Source organism: Antennarius striatus, chromosome 15 (genome assembly GCF_040054535.1).
Source record: "Antennarius striatus isolate MH-2024 chromosome 15, ASM4005453v1, whole genome shotgun sequence".
Classification (NCBI taxonomy): Eukaryota; Metazoa; Chordata; class Actinopteri; order Lophiiformes; family Antennariidae; genus Antennarius; species Antennarius striatus.
In genome coordinates, this window is record NC_090790.1 from 17,699,716 (window position 1) to 17,717,655 (window position 17,940).

Here is a 17,940-nt window from a genome sequence, read left to right on the forward strand (position 1 = left end):
AATAAACTTTGCAAATGGAGCTTTATGACAATGCTTGCAGCAACGTCCAACGCTGAAAATCTGTGCCTCTTTTTTTTTTTTTATTCCTTTTTTTTTTTTTTTTTTTGTGGATGCCGCGTGTCACATTTGATTTAAGCTGAAATGACGACTGTTAGACCATGAAAGGCGCCAACATTTTCAATTTTCGGATTGGACTTTTTACTCCGAATGGTGTCTTGTCCTGATGCAACTCGCTGAAATGCAGTTGTTGTTTCAACTTGAAGAAAAGAAATGAAGTCATTCAAACCCCAAAGAAAAATGTCCTCCTTCTTTTTTTTTTTTTCTTTCTTCAGTTTTTGTAAGTTTTTATTGCATCATTTCACAACAGGAATTGCGTGTTTCGTGAAGTCACTTACGTGTAAACAACAAATTGGAAACGAAAAAAGAATACAACTTTCTTCCTATGACTTAAAATGTAGTTTTACTGTCATTAAATAGATTCTTAGAAAAGTTATGAATAAATATTTCGAGATTTACTACGCCGTGGCCTCCTAAGTTACCTTCAAAGCATCAGGATAATTAAGGTGCGGGCGTGATTTTTTTTCTATTTGTGATCATGCCTTGTACACTGAAAAACACAAAATTCTTAACTATTACAGTTCGAATCGCTTTAAAAGTGCAAGAATGAAGGCAAAATATTTATGAGTCTGCCTCAGCTGCTTTTACTTGACAGTGTTGATGCCTTACTTATCACACAGCAGCAATCAATATCTTCTCTCCGAGTTAACAATGGACCTCTAAATTTTTAAAGCCTCTATTCTGGATTCATAGCCCCGCTCCCATATGGCTCCTTATCACCCTTCATATCTGATTCCACCGGGACGACCACAGAAGAAGAAGAGAAATGACTCAGAGAGAGAGAATAAAAGCTGGGAAGGCAAGCACTTTTCAAATTGATCTGTTCTCGCGTGTCATAAAGTAGAGAGAGACCCATCACGGCCCGGACTCTTGACGGGACGTGTCCCCGTGAGCCGGGGGGGGGGGGCGGGGGCGTGGGGGGCATGACAAATGGAGTTCAAGTGGAATGAGGCTACTTTATGAGCTTTTGTTAAAGGTTAACCTTGACCTACAAATATAGAAGCGCCACAGGAAAAGATTTTTATGAGAATGGGAAGTATCTGCAGGAAAGAAAAAAAAAAAAGCATGTAGTAATAACTTTATATCTCACATATGATGAGACTGGGTTCTGACTGAGAAAAGACTGTATGGAGAAGGATATGTGGATATTTAAGCATGTAATTAATTGTTTCAGACTTTCTTTTAACTTATATCGTCATATAGTCTAATATTCATTGAGAACATGTCTTTGTGGCTTGTTAGCCTGTAGCTGACGCATGCAATCCACAATGCAGTGGCCCTCTGGCTCGACTCAGCAATATCTAAAGCTGTGGATGATGCCAACAAAAGAAAATGTCCCCATATTAATGCCAATGACAGTGGATTTTTATTTGATTTTTTTGTCCCTGGCAATCTTTGTCAGCCTACACTTTGGTTCGACTTCACCGCCCCAACAGCCTCCCTCTGGAAGCGTTTTCAAACGTTAAAATCATCATCATTATTTGTGCATTTGAGTGTGGCATCATTTTTAGACCCAAATAACAGATTCAATATTCCTCTGACAGTAAAACTGCAAAAATAAAATGATTCCCCTGTTAAGTTAACTGCTTTTGCTTTTTTTTGCAAGGGGGGGGGGGGGCTCTTTCATTAGACGTGGTTACTTGAGGTAAATAGTTATTTTGGTTTTTCAAGCTTAAACGGAAAAAATAAAAGCCGGCAGCAACGCCGGCCGTCATTTTTTTGGAGTATCGACAATACAATACGGCGACTCCATGGAGGAAAATGCCAATTCATTTTTTTAAAGATAGCTTTCTGCTCCTGCTCCTCCTGCTTCATCACGAAGGAGACATTTGAACAGCTGTATCTCAGCACAGGCTATTATATTCTCGCTCAGGTGACAGAATGGCCCCTGGGTTCAGCAGCAAGTGGAAGCGGCGGCCATTAAAGCAGTAAGTTGTGAATTAAATGCTGGCAGACTGAAAAACACATGCCATAACATTGCTTGACCAGGGGGGTTTGAGTCAGAGGACAGAACCCATGTCTGTCCAGAGGCAGCCAGCCCGGCTGGGGAGATGCATTTCAGCCGTGTGTTGTGTTGTTTTCCTCAGTCTGTGCCTTCAAGGAGGCAGAACAGCAGACAAGGAGAAGAAATGTCGAAGCACAAGGAATAAAATATCCATTACAGCTTCTGTGAATAGCTTCCACTGTTGTTGCCACGAGCATGAGAAAAACTGGCACAATATACAGTCTCTTCCAGCTGGATGAATCGTGTTGTGTTTCTCAATCTGTAAGATGTGCAGCAGACTAAAAAGATATTTTTAACATCGTGTATCTGCTAAATATTTCATACCTGCAACTCATCTTCACCGTCAGCTAATCCTGAACGCTCGGCTTTCTGTGACGGCGAGCGAATGTGAGATGTTTTCTATCCAGTAATTTGTCAAAATTTTTACACTTTTCGGAAGAAATTTGTGCATTTTTTTTATAATTGTAATTACTGTAATTACTGTACCCCCTCCATAAGAACGTATCAGGAGTAATCCTCTTCTTCATGGAGTGGCACAACCTCCACACAATGTCATCCTGTCCGTCACGATCCATCGTGACTCAGCCGAGCGGTCGCTGTTGCTAGCGGTAACCGTGGATCTGTTTCTGAGGTGCATCAGGAGGACATGTCCTGGTTCTCGGTCGTTCCACATGGCCGACCAGGCGGCGAGCGGCCTGTCATTGTCCTTCTGCTTACATAATGCTGGCAGAGATGCGTTATGGGAAAGGCAAGTGTTCCCATCCTGCACCACCTTCAGCGCGACAGCGGTACAGTTCCATTCATGCGTTCCCCACCCTGGAATTTTCCTTTTTTTATATATAAAGGTGGATTAGTTTAACTAGAGTGGTCATTTGGGATTAGCTGGATAGGAGCATGTGTAAAAATCCAATTTCTAGACTCTGGGGAAATCAGCAATCATATATGTCTTAAAAATCAGACAAGCATGACCAAATATTTAAAAAAAAAAAAAAAATTGCCTTACATGTAGATGAACAGAAAAATGTAAAATACAGAAATTATTTTCTCAGACTGGCCCCAAAGAATGTTGGACTTAAATCCCTTGAGTGGATTTCTGCTTCCTGCACTGTCCAAAAGTTGGAAGAACCAACCCGAAAGTCGATGTCAGACCTGGTTATTATGTATGAAAACGCTGTTGGGCCATTCGTTAGCAGAGCAACGGTGTGCTATCGACTAAAATATATTGCATTTTGCATTATTGTATCTGGTCTGAGAGGTCGTTCCTTAGAAACACGTGAAAGGAATTGTGCCTAAGACGTAGCTGTTGGGGATGCATGAAACATTTATGAACCGGAATTACTCTTTAAGTTTGTAAAAGAAGAGTTTCACATTTGTAGGAAATGCAGCTATTTGCTCTCTCGGCGAATCTGATGAGACGATCGATGCTCTCGCAAATCCACCCCGCTGAACATCAATCTGGAGGCAGCTAGTTTTTAGCGCAAAGGACTAAATATTCTTTGCTCGGCTTCGGGTGGCGATTCCTGAGATGTATAACGAGTCGATGAGGTGAAGCAGGCGGATATTCTTACCTTTGGACGAAATCAAGAGAGCTGTTTCCCAATTTTCCTCTGCTGAGCCAGGCTGGGAGCTTCATACAGTATTTAGCATACAGGCATAAAAGGAAGGCCTGAGAGGCACAGAGTAACATGAATAAGCTTTTGATGGGTTAATGAAAACTTGGAAACAGTGAGGTAAGAGCTAAAACAGACAGAGAGAGAGAGAGAGAGAAGCGTTAAACCTCTCAGCGAGTCTCATTACTGGTTCTATTCCTTTTGAACAGCTGTGGCAATCGAAGTGGCATTTTGAAAATAGCTCACTAAAAGGAGATGAGAGAGTCTCTCCAAGTAGGAAAATAATGTTTGAATGATGCAGAGTTTGTATTCATGAATATAATAAGGCACAACAAATCTGCCGCGAAAGGCAGATGGTGCAACACCGAAAGACGGATAGTAGAGATATTTAAAAGGCAGAGTCACAACTGTGTCAGACGGAAAAAACGCCGAGCAGAAGCGCCGTTCGCTTGTTTACGTGATGCATGCGAGGGGATCAATAGAAAGCTAATTTTGTAATTCTGCTGCTGCAGCTTAAAAAAAAAAAAAAGCATTTCAAGACGATGCCACTTTTCGCCAGACGGAAAAGGAGGCCGTGACGCGTGGGGATAATGCCTGCCGGTAATCCAGTGTTTTTTCTGCGAGAGGCAAAAAGAGCAATAACAAAAGGAGAGAACTTTTAAATTATCTTTGTGTTTTTCACGTTGAGATCCTCGTGTTTCCACCAGATACAAAAAGAAAAACCCGTCCACCTGGAGGCCTTTGTGGTCCGTAGGATCCCGGTGTTGTTTTCACACGATTTAATCAATAGTGCTCAGTGCACCACTTAAACCTGAGGATTATTTATCGCATGTATCTGTCCGGCTTCCTTCAGATGGTTGTAAGGATTTAATTACAGCGGCCGGAGTAGGAGGCTGCGTGTTTCCAGTAAGGAGCAGAAGATACTGATACCAATGACTTGGTTTGACATTAATGCGTTTGCTAGTTTTTAATTAACATTTTTTATTGCGTGTTTCCACTGAAGCGTCTACGGAATACTAATACCTGCCTGTATGTTGTATTAAAGTAACGCCCGTTGTTGCGTCTGTGACAAATGTTCTATGAAGATAACCCTAAAGAAAAGAAAAGCAAGTTTGGATTTTTACAGGTGTCAATTTGTCTGTTTTTAGAAAAAAGGTACTTGCGGATTTGGACGACGTTATTTGGAAAAGATCGGGAATAGTCCACATAAATCTGGGGGAAACCTGGATCCAGATGTTTCTCCTATGATTGCCGGCAATTCTTGGATCTCGGCTGGATTTGTATGATTCCACTCCTGTGAGATAAAAAAAAAAAATAGACATACAGACAGGAAGTGACTTACATCTGTAGGTTTAACGGGATCAGGCAGGAGAAGAAAGATGTCTAAGGAAAAGTTTATTTGGAAAAAAACGACAAGGTCAAGTTTATCATCAAAGTTTATTGCAGATTTCACTGAAAACCCATCTCTTTTTCAATGAATGTTAATAATTGATCAGCAGAGAACAGTAAAAAAGAAATACTCGATGTTTGTCCGTGTAATGAAAATGTATTCTGAAGTAGCGGTATCAATAATGCATACGCCTCATGAATGAGCAGCGTTGACGTCTGTGATGTTTTTTTAAGGCTGCGTTCGTTCACAACTGAAGTCGGCGTCGCTTGTGAACACCAGAGGAGATTTTCGGGTACATATTCCGCCCTGGCATCTCCTCTCTGAGTAGCAACTTTCACAGTTATCGTTAGCTAGATCAGCTGCTAGTCATTGTTTCGCTTCACTGAGAACAACAACAGAGCAGGAAAGGGAAGCGTAATGGAATTTTCTGCCAAAGGGAGATTTCGACATCTGCTGATTCGGAGCAGGTAAATGGAAGGTATTACTTTGGTTTCATAAAATGTTTTTCTGCCCATTTCAGAGGCAGTTCTCAGCATTCCTTGTGGTGCTTGGAAGTTTACCAGAGAGTACGAAAGTCTAAATATGTATTAAGTTTGGATATTTTCACAGGCATCAACATCTTACCCTCTCCCTGCCCTTTCTTTTTTGCGCTAAAGCCTCACCTGAAGCTGACCTGACTCGGCTCGCCTAGATGTCCTCATTCGACCCCGTATCGCTGTGAAGGGGTCATCTGGCCCGGTGCAAGACAATGATTGAAACTGTATTCCTGGATCGAAAAGTGTTCCGCTCCGTCTTGAAATTCAGTGCAACCCTGTTATTTCTTCATCCCTTTGCAATCGCTAAGCCTTTTGATAAATGACAGGCAGAGGGGGCTCAGCTGGATCTACCATGTAATCATTACTACTCAGATTCTAACCTCCTGTACGGAAAACAGCTCTGATAAACTCCCCGGAATGACTTCGGGAAGCCTTGCAGAGTCTTTCGAGGCAGTAAATCACTCGCTTTTCTTCGCCTTAACATTCCTAAGACACTATAGACCAAGGGCAGCTGCTGTAAACAAAGCAGGTTATTGTTGCACGATCTGACCTACGAAGGAAAGCATCTCCACTGCCGTCCACGTTTGAACGCTCCAGTTGAAGGACGGTGTGAAAGGAGAGGCTGGAACGGAGGAGATATCTGTGTGAAAGGATGATACTCTGATGGCGCGATAAGAGAAAGAGAGGATAAGGGAGAAAGAGGACATTGGAAATGGAGAGGGTAAAGCGAGTTTGAAAGGGAGGCTGAAAACGGATACCGTACGGTTCGTCTGGAGGAGGAGAGGATAGCGGCGGCTTCGGATGAAGAGATAGCGATTGAGGGAATGTGCATGAATGGATAGAGGAAGTATGGATATCTATTCCGGTTGATGCTTTGTCAAAAGCTGACTCCAGTGTTGTGTATCATGATCCCAGCCAGCCCAGAGATAACCATCAACCAGGCTTTAAGTCGGGACAAAGACAGAAAGGTGGGTTTGGCGATGGGAAAGTGAGATCCCTCCGAGTCTCTGGGTGTCACCGCGTATTAGATGAAGTCAAGGAAGTGAAACAAATGAAGCGGCAAAGCCGAGAGAAACTCGCTTGAGTATGCAAAACTTGCCCCACGCGGTTTTTGGATAGACAAATAAACAAGGCTACCAGGGGCACGAGACAAACAAGGAGTCTCACTACTTTTTAATGGTTGAATTATCATGATTTTTTTATACAGGCAGTATTGCGTCCCTTTTGGTTTCAGGATTAAATATGACACACACAGCTGGGACCAGACTGGAGATGATGCTAGGAGCATTGTTCCGCTTGTCTACCAGGGTTCGTCTTGCTTCTGGCCCCCGGCCATGTCTCGCAGCCCCTCCCCTCACATGCCAGGCTGCACGCCGCCATGTCTCATCGCGCAAATGTTTCCCCCAAGCTTCTATCACATCAGTCAAACACCTTCCTGAAGCTATATCCACCTCAACCCACCGTCCTCGTCCTGTCACCCACTATGCACACACAGGATCCCTCAGATGACCCCCAACCCCCCCACCTAGAAGACTTGTGAAAAGCTCCCATAGGATGTGGAGGGAAGTACGACAGACATCCTGGACCAGTTTGACCCAAGCAGGACAGTCGTGTTCTGCTGAACTTCTGTATCTGGCATGCCCCCCCCCCACCCCCAGGTCCTTCAAACGGACTCAGCCAAGCCAACACCAAGGGCCAGAGGCTGGAGGAAACACACCCCAGGCATCCCGCCAGACGGACCAAAAGAGACGGACAGGGAGCAACATCGGCCGAAAAGAGCTTAACGGTTTACCCCCACCCCCGTAAACATGTTAAAGGATGCGATTGACGGTCCAGGTGAAAGCTTATCCACCCTCGGGTTTGTTGTCATGGTTTCGTCAACAGCCGGAAGGGAACAAAGAAGAAGAACGGGCCTCCAGGGACCGTCTCTATGGACGTCTGCGCCGCCAAATGCAGGGAGCGTCATCAACCTGCCGGAGCGGTTATTGGATAATTCCTCTATCGGTGTCAGGGAGTGTGATTCCAGGCTAAATGGGAGAAGGGAATAGATGCTTTGATCGATGCCAAATATGAGGGAACCTGGGAGTCGGCGTCTTTTTGATTTCTCTCCTTTGTTTTATCTCGCCTTCAGCAGAAACGTTCCAGCCCCTCGTTCAGACAAGCACTTCCCGTGTGTGTTTGGTTTTTTTTGTTGGTTTTCTTTTCATATGTAGGGCATTTGTGTTTGAAAATACGACATTTTAATGGAGATATTAGAGCTGAACACACGCTTAACACACGGCTCAACAAAGACAAATGATTCATATAAGTTTTTACTTCAATCGGAAATCCATTCAGATGCCTCTGGTGGTCACATTTTTTACCAAGCAATAAGTATGCATACTTTGCCTGTGTAATTAACTCATTGGCTGCCACCGCTTTGTAGCAGTTAATCTCCTTCGGCAAACTTTCTCCGATGCTACAGGCATTTATCAATGTTCTCTTTCTGTTTTTGTGATCTTAAGATGCTTCGCTCCGAGCGACTCCGTGTTCGCTCGCAGGTGGGCGCCTGACGTACGCAAACTTAGTTCCACTGTAAGCTGCCGTAACTTCTCCATCTTCCTCTGATTATCCATCCTCTGTTCCCTAAAATCCAGAATTGTAGGGAAGAGTGAAAATCAGGCTTTTAATCCTGCTAAAATCCAGGATTAAAAGCCTGATTTTCACTGACGAGCTCCTCCAGACCTTCCCCCAGTCCTTCATGTTGAAAAACGGAATCGTGGTGTCCCAAAGCACGGCTCATTTCTTAGATTTGACCTCTTATGTGGTTTTTAGCTCTTAACTGGTTTGTATCTCAAAAAAACTTCTTCAGAAGCTCCTTGTCACCCAGAAAGTGGAAAATGAATGAATGAATGTTGAGCAGTTTGTATCTCAAGGTACTACTGTAACACCAAACTCTACTATCCTCAAAATCAGCAGCGGAATTTATAACCACATGTCGACCAGGATCTTAAATCTGCCTTCCACCACTTTAAAAAATCAACTGGGAGCATTTGCTGGTGAAATCTCAGAGTTAAAATATTGAACTTGTAAAATTTGTTTATGGGTCATAAATGTTCCCTCAGTGTTTTTAGACAGAGGCTGCAGCTCATCCACCTTTAAGTCAGCCTTCAGCAGGAAGTCGTTGTTTATTCATACGCTTCTATTTTCTTCATCATTAATAAAGATGAGGAGGTTTGATTGTAAGACAAGACATTGTGAATTACGAGCCTGCGTGCATGAACCCGTTCCTCGTCTCCTCGGTGCTTTAGGCCTTTGTTAGAACCCAGCAGAGAAATTGCTTGTCAGAAAGCTTTTACTGAAATTTAGAGGTTACATTAAAGACAAATGTGAAGGTCTGACATCAATTTTTTTTCCTCCCGGTTGCTTTAATTTTAAATTCAAAGTGGACATTTTTAAAAGTCTTCCCGTAGGAACCTCTCTCGGATAAAATATAGGCTCTGTGAAAATGAGTCAACTCCATTGATTCTGTCTGAAGTCATCGGCCGTTCCTCCATGAAAGAACGCCTCCATTAAGTCGGCTAAAATAACGTTATGGAACTAAAGAGGCGGAAATTCAAGCGTCAACAAAGCGTTCGACTCGCTGCATGGAATATCTTTGTTTTAATCTTGTCAGAAATGATATAGATTGCTTCATTTTCTGTAATAAATGGCGTTTGCTTCTCACATACCTGCCAGCCAAGTGTGCAATAAATAGTTTCGTTTCTTTATTTCAAATGTAGATCATTTGTGCTTTTCTGTTTTCAAAAAATCAAAACAAAAGCTGCGTATCTGTGTAACGATGAATATTTAAAACGCAGCAGAGGGAAGTCACGATTCTATATGGCGTGATTTTCTTTTCTTTTTTTTTTTTCTTTTTTATTCCAAATATGTCTGGAGGGGGTTTGAAATATTCATTCATTCATTTCTGTAGGGTCGCTGGGGGCGGAGCCTGTCCCAGCTGACTCTGGGCGGGAGGCGGGGTCACCCTGGACAGGAAGTACATTGTCCCAGATCCTCAGAGAGACTTTTGTATTCACATCCAGCTTATTTTCTCTTGTTGCCTTAAAAAACAAACCCTGATATTTGGACACGAGCTATTCTTAAATTATAAATCTTATTAGACTTGTTTTACTGCATCACTGCTGCTCTTATGATCCTTTTATTGAACACAACCTCCACACCAGAATCCTCTCCTGCTAGTTCTCTTTTAGCGGTGGGAGGAGGGTTTTTTGTTATTGAGAATTGTCCCCAGACGTCCACAGGTCAAAACTCTATTCATATATTAATAATCTTTTCAAGTTGCCTGACATAAATCAGCTTTTTGCCAAGCTAGACAAGATGTCACATATAATTTGAGAGCTGCAATTTCCTGGATCCCCACTAAAGCCACTGATCACACATTAATGGTCTGAGCCTTCATCTTCGGTGTGTGCGGTCCGGCTTAATTGAAATCGTAGGCTTTGAAATTTCCCGTCAGCTGTCATAGAAAACACGTCCGGCTTATTATCACAGACAATAAACAGATATTAGCGAGTGACCCGCGTGACATGAAATCAAAGTGCTGCTGCAGAAACGGTTGATTTGATTGTCACAGGGAGAATCTGGGCTCTTGCGCTGTTTTAATGGCGATGTTTTGATTCCCTTTTTTTTTATTATATGGCCCCTTCAAATGTTCTTGATGTGGGGTGGGGGGTGGGGCGCATGTGCTCTTCCTTTAAAACAAATCGGGCCCATGTGTCCTTATGGTCAGAGAACGCTTCCACTGGAAATCCACGGATGGGATTGGGTTAATCCAAACACACAGTTTAACTCTCATCCAAATTTATTTGGCTTGATTAACGTTCCCTCCTCCTCTCCCTCCTCTTCCTCCTCCTCTCCCTCCTCTTCCTCCTCCTCCTGGGCAAATGGCAGATCTGTTTACTGCTGATAATCTTATCAGATTCAAATTTCCCCCTCCGCCGTCCGGTTCTAAGGAATCTTTTCCTCTTTGATTGATCGTTCCTCCGGTGAAACCACAACTCATCACCCCCCCCCATCTCCCCCCAACCGTAGGGCTGAAGATCCGCGAGGTGATGATCAACGTGTCACGACAGCAGGTTGAAGACTTCCACGGCCCGGAGGATTACTGGTGCTTGTGCGTCGCCTGGAGCCACCTGGGGACCTCCAAGAGCCGCAAGGCGACCGTCCGGATCGCCTGTAAGCAACACCCTCCCCACAGAATGACCATGTTGTTCCCTGTAAAGGTTACCCTCCTGTAAAGTGGCGGTGTGATGTCCACGCATGTATGTGTGGAGCGAGAAGGTCACGCATGAAATAACTGGTATTTTTCTGCACCTCTGACATGCTGTTGTCGGCGGCGCTTTAATGCAGGCTGTTTATTCTCTCCTTTTAGACCTGAGGAAGAACTTTGAGCAGAACCCCCAAGGCACCGAGGTTCCTCTGAATGGCATGATTGTGCTGCACTGCCGTCCCCCAGAGGGAGTGCCTGTGGCTGAGGTGAGGCCTCCTCGCACTTCAGACAAGCAACATTTTCTCCTGTGTTGCCTGGAGAGGAGCTGTCACATGTCTCTTTACTTGCTTTCGTTACTCCGCAGCTCCTCTGCACTTTCTCCCTTTGCTTTAGCGAGAGCCGGAGTCGCGGCTGATGAGCTGAAAACGCCGTTTCTACCAGCGCATCCCGCTTCAACTTAGAGCGATCATTCTTATTCGTACACCGGTAGTAATATCTATCCGTGTGCATCGCTATCTCCTGTTTACTGTGTTCTCCGGTAAAAGGATGCGCTGCTATGATTTATTTATACATCATGTGTTCATTCTGCTCTCCCTCGGAGTGTTTACGTGGGGTTTTTTTTTTTTTTTTTTGGTCTGAAAGAGGAGATCCTGTCATCGCTGTTTTAATTTTTACTATGAATATAAAACGCGGCCCTTGTGGATGGTGTTGTTGTGGTGTGTGTGTGTTGTGCTTTGCAGAAAAAGCTGAGGCCAGTGTGTTCCTACATAAAAAAAGAAGAAACACACCACAAAACTGAACAGCCAATCTTATTTCTCATTAGAAATAAAGATGGCCATTTCAAATATTCAATAACACACACATATAAAGGTGTTTTGTTTTTTGTTTTTTTTGCCTGGTAGTAATGCAGTGCTTTCACCAGAGGGTGGCGGTAATGTTCCTACAGGCTGTCTGCATCCATTTTTGTTAAGTAAAAGGAGAAGAAATAAGCCAACAGAAGCATTTTTGCCGCTCAAAGGTTCGATGTGGAACTCCTTTCAACAAATAAACTTAAATGAGGAGTAACGTCTTAGTCTGAGTAACAGCAGAAGATCGACAACGAAGAACAAGAAGAAAAAGAAGATGAAAATTTAAGTGACTAATTTTGTTAGCAGACAATGGATGTTAAGTCAAAGTTAAAGACAGGACCTCCATCAGCGTTGATGAAGACGACCGTTTTCACCATCGAAAGGTCATCCCATCGTCGAGGGCGACGCCCCGCCTCACCACCTCTCCTCTGATAGGGAAATAGATGGAAAGAGAAAGATTGACGTGATGCATCGTCTTCATCAGAAGTTTCACCAATGCTGATGTAGACTCTGATGACTGTGCGGAAAGCCGTTCCTGGCTTCATATCCAGACTCCACAGATTCTATTAGTGTGTAGGAGGTGAAGACGTGTCGGGTGAGGTGACTGGAGCGTGTGCGGTAGCAACCATGCTGTCTCCAGGGCGCCCGGCGCTCCTGACAGCACCTCCCAATTCGCTGCAGAGGCTGCTACACTAAAACTAGATGAAAACTGCAATCTCATATATAATAATCTTCCAATACATTCTCTGTCCCCATAATAAAAATAGAATCTATGATGGGCATTGTTCCACAATCCACACAGTCATACCTGGATTTAGATGAAGTTATTTCTTGCAGCCACTTGACATGAGGCATAAACCAGCCACTCCACCTGAAAGTTTTATCTTTACTTTTTACCGACTGTATTTTTAATCGATGTTAAAATAAACAGACCGGACACATTTTAAACCGCGGCCTCTTATCAAAATCGGTTATCCTACACAAACTAATGTAAAAGCTTGACCTCGGCCCTACTGAGCGTGCTCAGAAGCGTCAGACTGAAGCCGACCGGAGTCCCTGAAGCGAACAAGACGTCTGCAGCCTGGCGGTTCATTACGGCTGACGTCTGCAGATGTTATCTGGTAACCTTTAGTGATTGGAAAGTGAAGAGCTGTATAGAAAAAAGCTTATTATTTGTTCTGAATCACTGCTTTTATGAAATGTTGATGCAGATATGAGAAGTAAGACTGCTTAAAGAAGACCATATGGACTCCTATATGTATATATATATATATATATGTGTGTGTGTGGGATTCATTATTCAGCTCACACAAATGGAGTCTCCCTCATGCATTGTGGTCATCATTTAGACGACAACTCATGCATTCATTTATGTCACTCTGGCCAACAAAGGAAATGGTAATGGTAAATAATGCAGGGACAAATCCAGCTCGCACCCAGACGGAGAAATACCTTCCTGTGACTTAAGGATTTGCTGAGAGGTTCAAGCCGTGAAATTTGACTCAGCAGCTCAGCTGCAGTGGAGTTTAAGAAATCGAGGTCATGACGCATCGTGAACCGTTGGACCGTCTTCCGCCGCATATTTATTTTGGTTGTGACATTTATTTAATACTTCTATAATTTTCAAGTCATCCTGTTGGAAAATAATACTCGTGCCGTAGAGGCAAAAGGAATTTGAGTAGCTCGAAATCAGCGCTCGGCCGACGGGAGTCAAATTAATCGAGGTCCAACTTTTCACGCCGTTTTAAAACATGAATGCTGCATGGCCGACTTTGCGGCTTGAAATCCCCTCATGTCGCCGCTCTCTCTGTGTTCTCAGAGGGAACGCTAACAGTGAGAGAGGGAAGAACTTCATCCGCATCTCAGTGTTGCTAAGCCATCCAGGGGTTTACTGCAGGATGTTAGTGGAAGTCAGAGAATGCGGAATTATCTGTCCCAGCAGTGATATAGGCAATAATCTGTGTACGCTGTAAGCCGGACCGCAGAGAATACATCACAGGAGCTTAAATTCACTTCACTTTATTGGTGACAGGACTCTGGATGGCCAGCTCCTTTCATTTATAGGCACAGGGAGCCAATAAGAATGCAGGTTGCATTCACCAGTGTTGGTAGTCCTCAACTTACGAACATGCAACTTGTTTGTTGTCTCTTATCAAAAAGATTGTAGGTTTACTCCAAAGCTCTGGAGGTGGCGCATTCATGCCACCTCACAGCAAGAAGGTTTTGGGTTCAAGTCCTTTCTATGCGGGGTTTTTGTGTTTGCAGTTTTGTCAGACATGTCAGGGACTTGGATCAAAATGCAACTGAAAAGATTCATGATCCTGATCTAGATCCTGAGGAAAGTTACCTTTAGTGAAATATAGAAGAAACTAATAAATCCCTTTAGCTACCACATTCTAACAGGTATGTTTTCATGTGATGACGTTCAGACTGTAGATGTTTGGTGCCGCGATATAATGTGGAAACTGATCTGGTGGAGGTTTTGCACTCTGTGAAAAGGTGTCTAGTCGTCTGTGTGAAGTAAAGCGAAGCTCATGCTGACATGCTGTTATGCTTCACCCTGACCCTTTATTGGAGGTGTAATGTATATTCATGCTTTTAGAATCTATGAACCTATGCTGCAGTAAAAGTGGATTATATATGGAGATACTTCAAATACATCATTTATGCTTTTGCTAGAGATTTCCTAGAAACATATCAGGTCCCACAGAACCACTGCACTCAGCACCCAGTTTTATTTTAACCTGCTTTAAGGAAGGGTTGGTGTTAAGGTCGGACTTCAGAAAAAAACTGACAAACATCATTTGCATGGCTGACTTTAAGTCGCATCGATGCAAATAACTAGACTGGTCATCACTAGAAAACGTGGAAACTAAGGCTCTGATTTGAAAGATTAAAAGTTTACAGTCAGAGAGACTAAAAATATCTCCCAATAACTTTAAAAAGAAGCAAAAGTTTCACAAACAGAGGCCCAGCATTAAATGTGGAGCATTATTCACCAAGTGTAATTCATCATCAAGCCTCTCAACCAAAGTCATTTGAAGTACTTAAAATGTAATTATTCTGAAATGAACATAACATTTCCAGAGACACTGTGGAGATAAACCAAGGACACAACGAGGGATCAGCCACCCCAACCCCCACCCCACCCCCGTGCCTCTGGAATATTCCGCCGTCACATTGGGAGGGCTCGTTTGTTTAATGTGTTTTCACAAAAAGCCGTATACGGCGCTGGGGGGTGGGGGTGGGGGGGCCACAGGTGACTGAGGTGTGATGGTGAGGTCGCCGAGTGAAAGGGGGAGGGCGCTTGTTAAACGAAAGCCGGGTTTAATTGAATCAGACGGAGCAAAAACTCAACTCCGACGCCTTGTAATCTTCTCCGCGTCGTAAATGCGGCTCGTTACGTTTGCTTCAGCTCGATGCGGGCTTGACATGCATTGTTTATGAGTCGAGTTTAAGATGAAACCTTTCTGCTCCAGTGCTTGAAGCCTTTTGGATTCCTTCTCGACCTCTTCAAAAAAAAAAAAAAAGCTCGAAGCTAACGGAGGAATGAAACTCCGCTTGCGTTGTTCGTGGACCTCCTGCTGTCCATTTGATGCTGCTTTCAGTACATCATCATCGACTTTGGCTCGCCGTCGCCGCCGCAGCGGTGGATTAGAAGGAACGAACAAGACAGAAGTTTTTCTAAACGAAGACTTTCTGTGAGGATTGAGATTTGCGCCACACGGGTCAGGTTTCACTTTAAATTAGCCTCGGTTTAATGGTCAACACGCTGACCTTGACACCTCCGAAAACCCGCCGACAGCAAACTGCCGTGAGGCGAGCTCAGCCGGGTTAGGTGAGGCGTAGTTCAGAACCGGTTGCTGCTATCTAAGTGGAACAAATTTGCCAATTAACTAAATCCGATTCCTGCCCCCCCCCCCCCTCCGGGCTCCGGCTTATCAGGCTCATCTGAGTCCTGTCCTGTCCCTGCCTTCTCATCAGGATGTGCATCTCTCTCTATTACCCCCCCCCCCCCATAAAGGGGAGAGCATTTCAGACCGACATAGAATGCAAATCACACTCCAGGTTCAAACACCTCCTGCAGCAAACGGTGCAAAAAAAGAAGAGAAAAAAAAAAGTAAAGAAAGGGAAGGGTTAGATAAATCAAAGCCAAAACATGAGACAAAAAGACCAACCTAAGGACGAGAGGATTAGTTTCATTTACTCTAAAGACGGAATTCTCTCCAATAAGTGCTCCCCGAAAAAGAGCATTCACTGCCAAAGAGAGGGATCGCACACATTCTGCATTCAGAGAGACTACAGGGACAATTATGTGGTTAATGTCGGAGAATGAGAATGTTAAGTGATTTCAAGTTACCCTTTCAAGGCTTATCCTTTTTTGCTCGAGAGTTTACCCTTGGGTGGAACAAACCGTGGGACAGACGAAGTACAAACGAGTAATGAAAGGAGATGACAGTCACAGAAAAACCCAAGGCAGGAAGTGTGAATTAAAAAAACAAAAAACAAGACAATTTCAAATTTCAAAACAGGAAATAACAAAGACGGGAACCCTTCAAAATAAGAAAAAACTAACAGACCACAGAAAATGTTGCTCATACAATGTGATTATAGATGAAGTACAAACCTTGTCATTTGATTGACCCTCTTTCTCAGTCTCTCCTGGCTTTGGTTGATGCATCTGAGGCTGACGAACAAATATTCCAAGCATCATAATGAAATTTATAATGTCGGTATTTGATGCCAGACAACTTTTGAAGGGTAATATTGATGATTGATTAGTTGTATCCTAAAACTGAGTCACTTGATTTTGATTTTTTTTTTTCTTTCACCTTTAGCTGGCACGCTAATGGGTCCGCTATCAAAGACTTTGTGATGTGATTCTAAATGTGTGCGATTAATGAAAAATTGCTGCAGAATAGACGGCCGCCACACATTTATCCCCTTTTTTTTTTTTACTCTATAGGCTGCGATAGATATTAGATTTATCATTAAAGAAAATGCATGCAATATAATACAGTGTGGCGCGAATGTAGCTTTAGACTATGCATCTAGTTTTATCATGTATTTCCTGAGGCGACGAATTAGCCACTAACTGTTAAAATATATATAATTTACATAACGTAATGGTTAAATCTTGGAGGCTGTCGGGTTCAATTTAGTCTCCATTGTATGAATATGCATCCAATCTGGGTTTGGGGTTAATTTTCAGTTCAGTGAATTGCCACATTACATTTTAGCATAATTTTTTTTCCTTCTTCAGACACATGGATATATAATTTCAAGCCATTTTAAATCATCTACAGAGTTATAGCACCAATTTGTGTTTGAATTTAACGTACAGCTGACCTGACAGCATGTAGGTGAACAGTTTACATCAATGCTAGGATGTTAGAAAGCGTTTTATCAGGTGTAGATATGAAAGAAAAGCAAGGCCTGCGTTGTCGTCTGACTTCCCTACAGATGTATTCTGTAGCTTGTGTAACAGATAACCTCTTAGCCACTCCAAAAAAGTCGTCCATTCATTATCGGCTCAGCTTTTCAAGGCGTCATCTTTCTTCCGCCCTGAAGCCGAATGAGGCCGACTATCACATTTTCATCTCTACTGCTTTTTTCCCCCCACCTAAGCACCGTTGTTTCAGATCCTGCCACGACCCCTCCTGACCTGCCACGACCCCCGCCGCGCTTCATCACCTGACCTCCCACCTCCCTGCCAGCTCAGTAACTCTAAGCACCACTAGCATGTTTGTGCTTCTGTCTCCAGATCCAGCCACATTTTATTTTTTCTAGCTGAATGTTGGATAAACTTGTCTCCTTCCCGCCTGGTTTTGCATCCAGTAAATTTGAACATCTCCCTTTTTTGCCTTTCAAACATGAATCTGACATTAAACACTTTTTTAAATGGGGAATCTTTCTGACTGCTGCAGAATAACAATGCACAACGTGACTGGTGAAAACAAGAGCGCTCACCTCTTGCACCCTTCTGTGAAAGATACTTGCTGCATTTGCAGAAAAGGTGATGAAGTACAAACTCCCTGCCTGTCAAGGTTAATTCCTTTCTTCACAGATACTAGATGGTGTCGATTAGAGAAGGGAGACTAAAGAGAGGGAAAACAGCTGTTTACTGCACTTTTCTCTGTATTTATAACAGCAGCAAACCTGCAGACAGATGGACAGATACAT

The 17,940-nt window shown here is 43.3% G+C and overlaps 1 protein-coding gene across 1 annotated transcript in view; it reads left to right on the forward strand.

The window, feature by feature from the left end:
- The window catches only part of LOC137608557 (netrin receptor UNC5D-like), a 116,910-nt gene that overhangs the window by 69,706 nt on the left and 29,264 nt on the right, over window positions 1-17,940 (forward strand). The window contains exons 3-4 of the mRNA XM_068335031.1: window positions 10,732-10,875; window positions 11,072-11,175. Of these exons, the coding sequence (XP_068191132.1) occupies window positions 10,732-10,875; window positions 11,072-11,175 (248 nt within the window). The remainder of the gene's footprint in view (window positions 1-10,731; window positions 10,876-11,071; window positions 11,176-17,940) is intronic.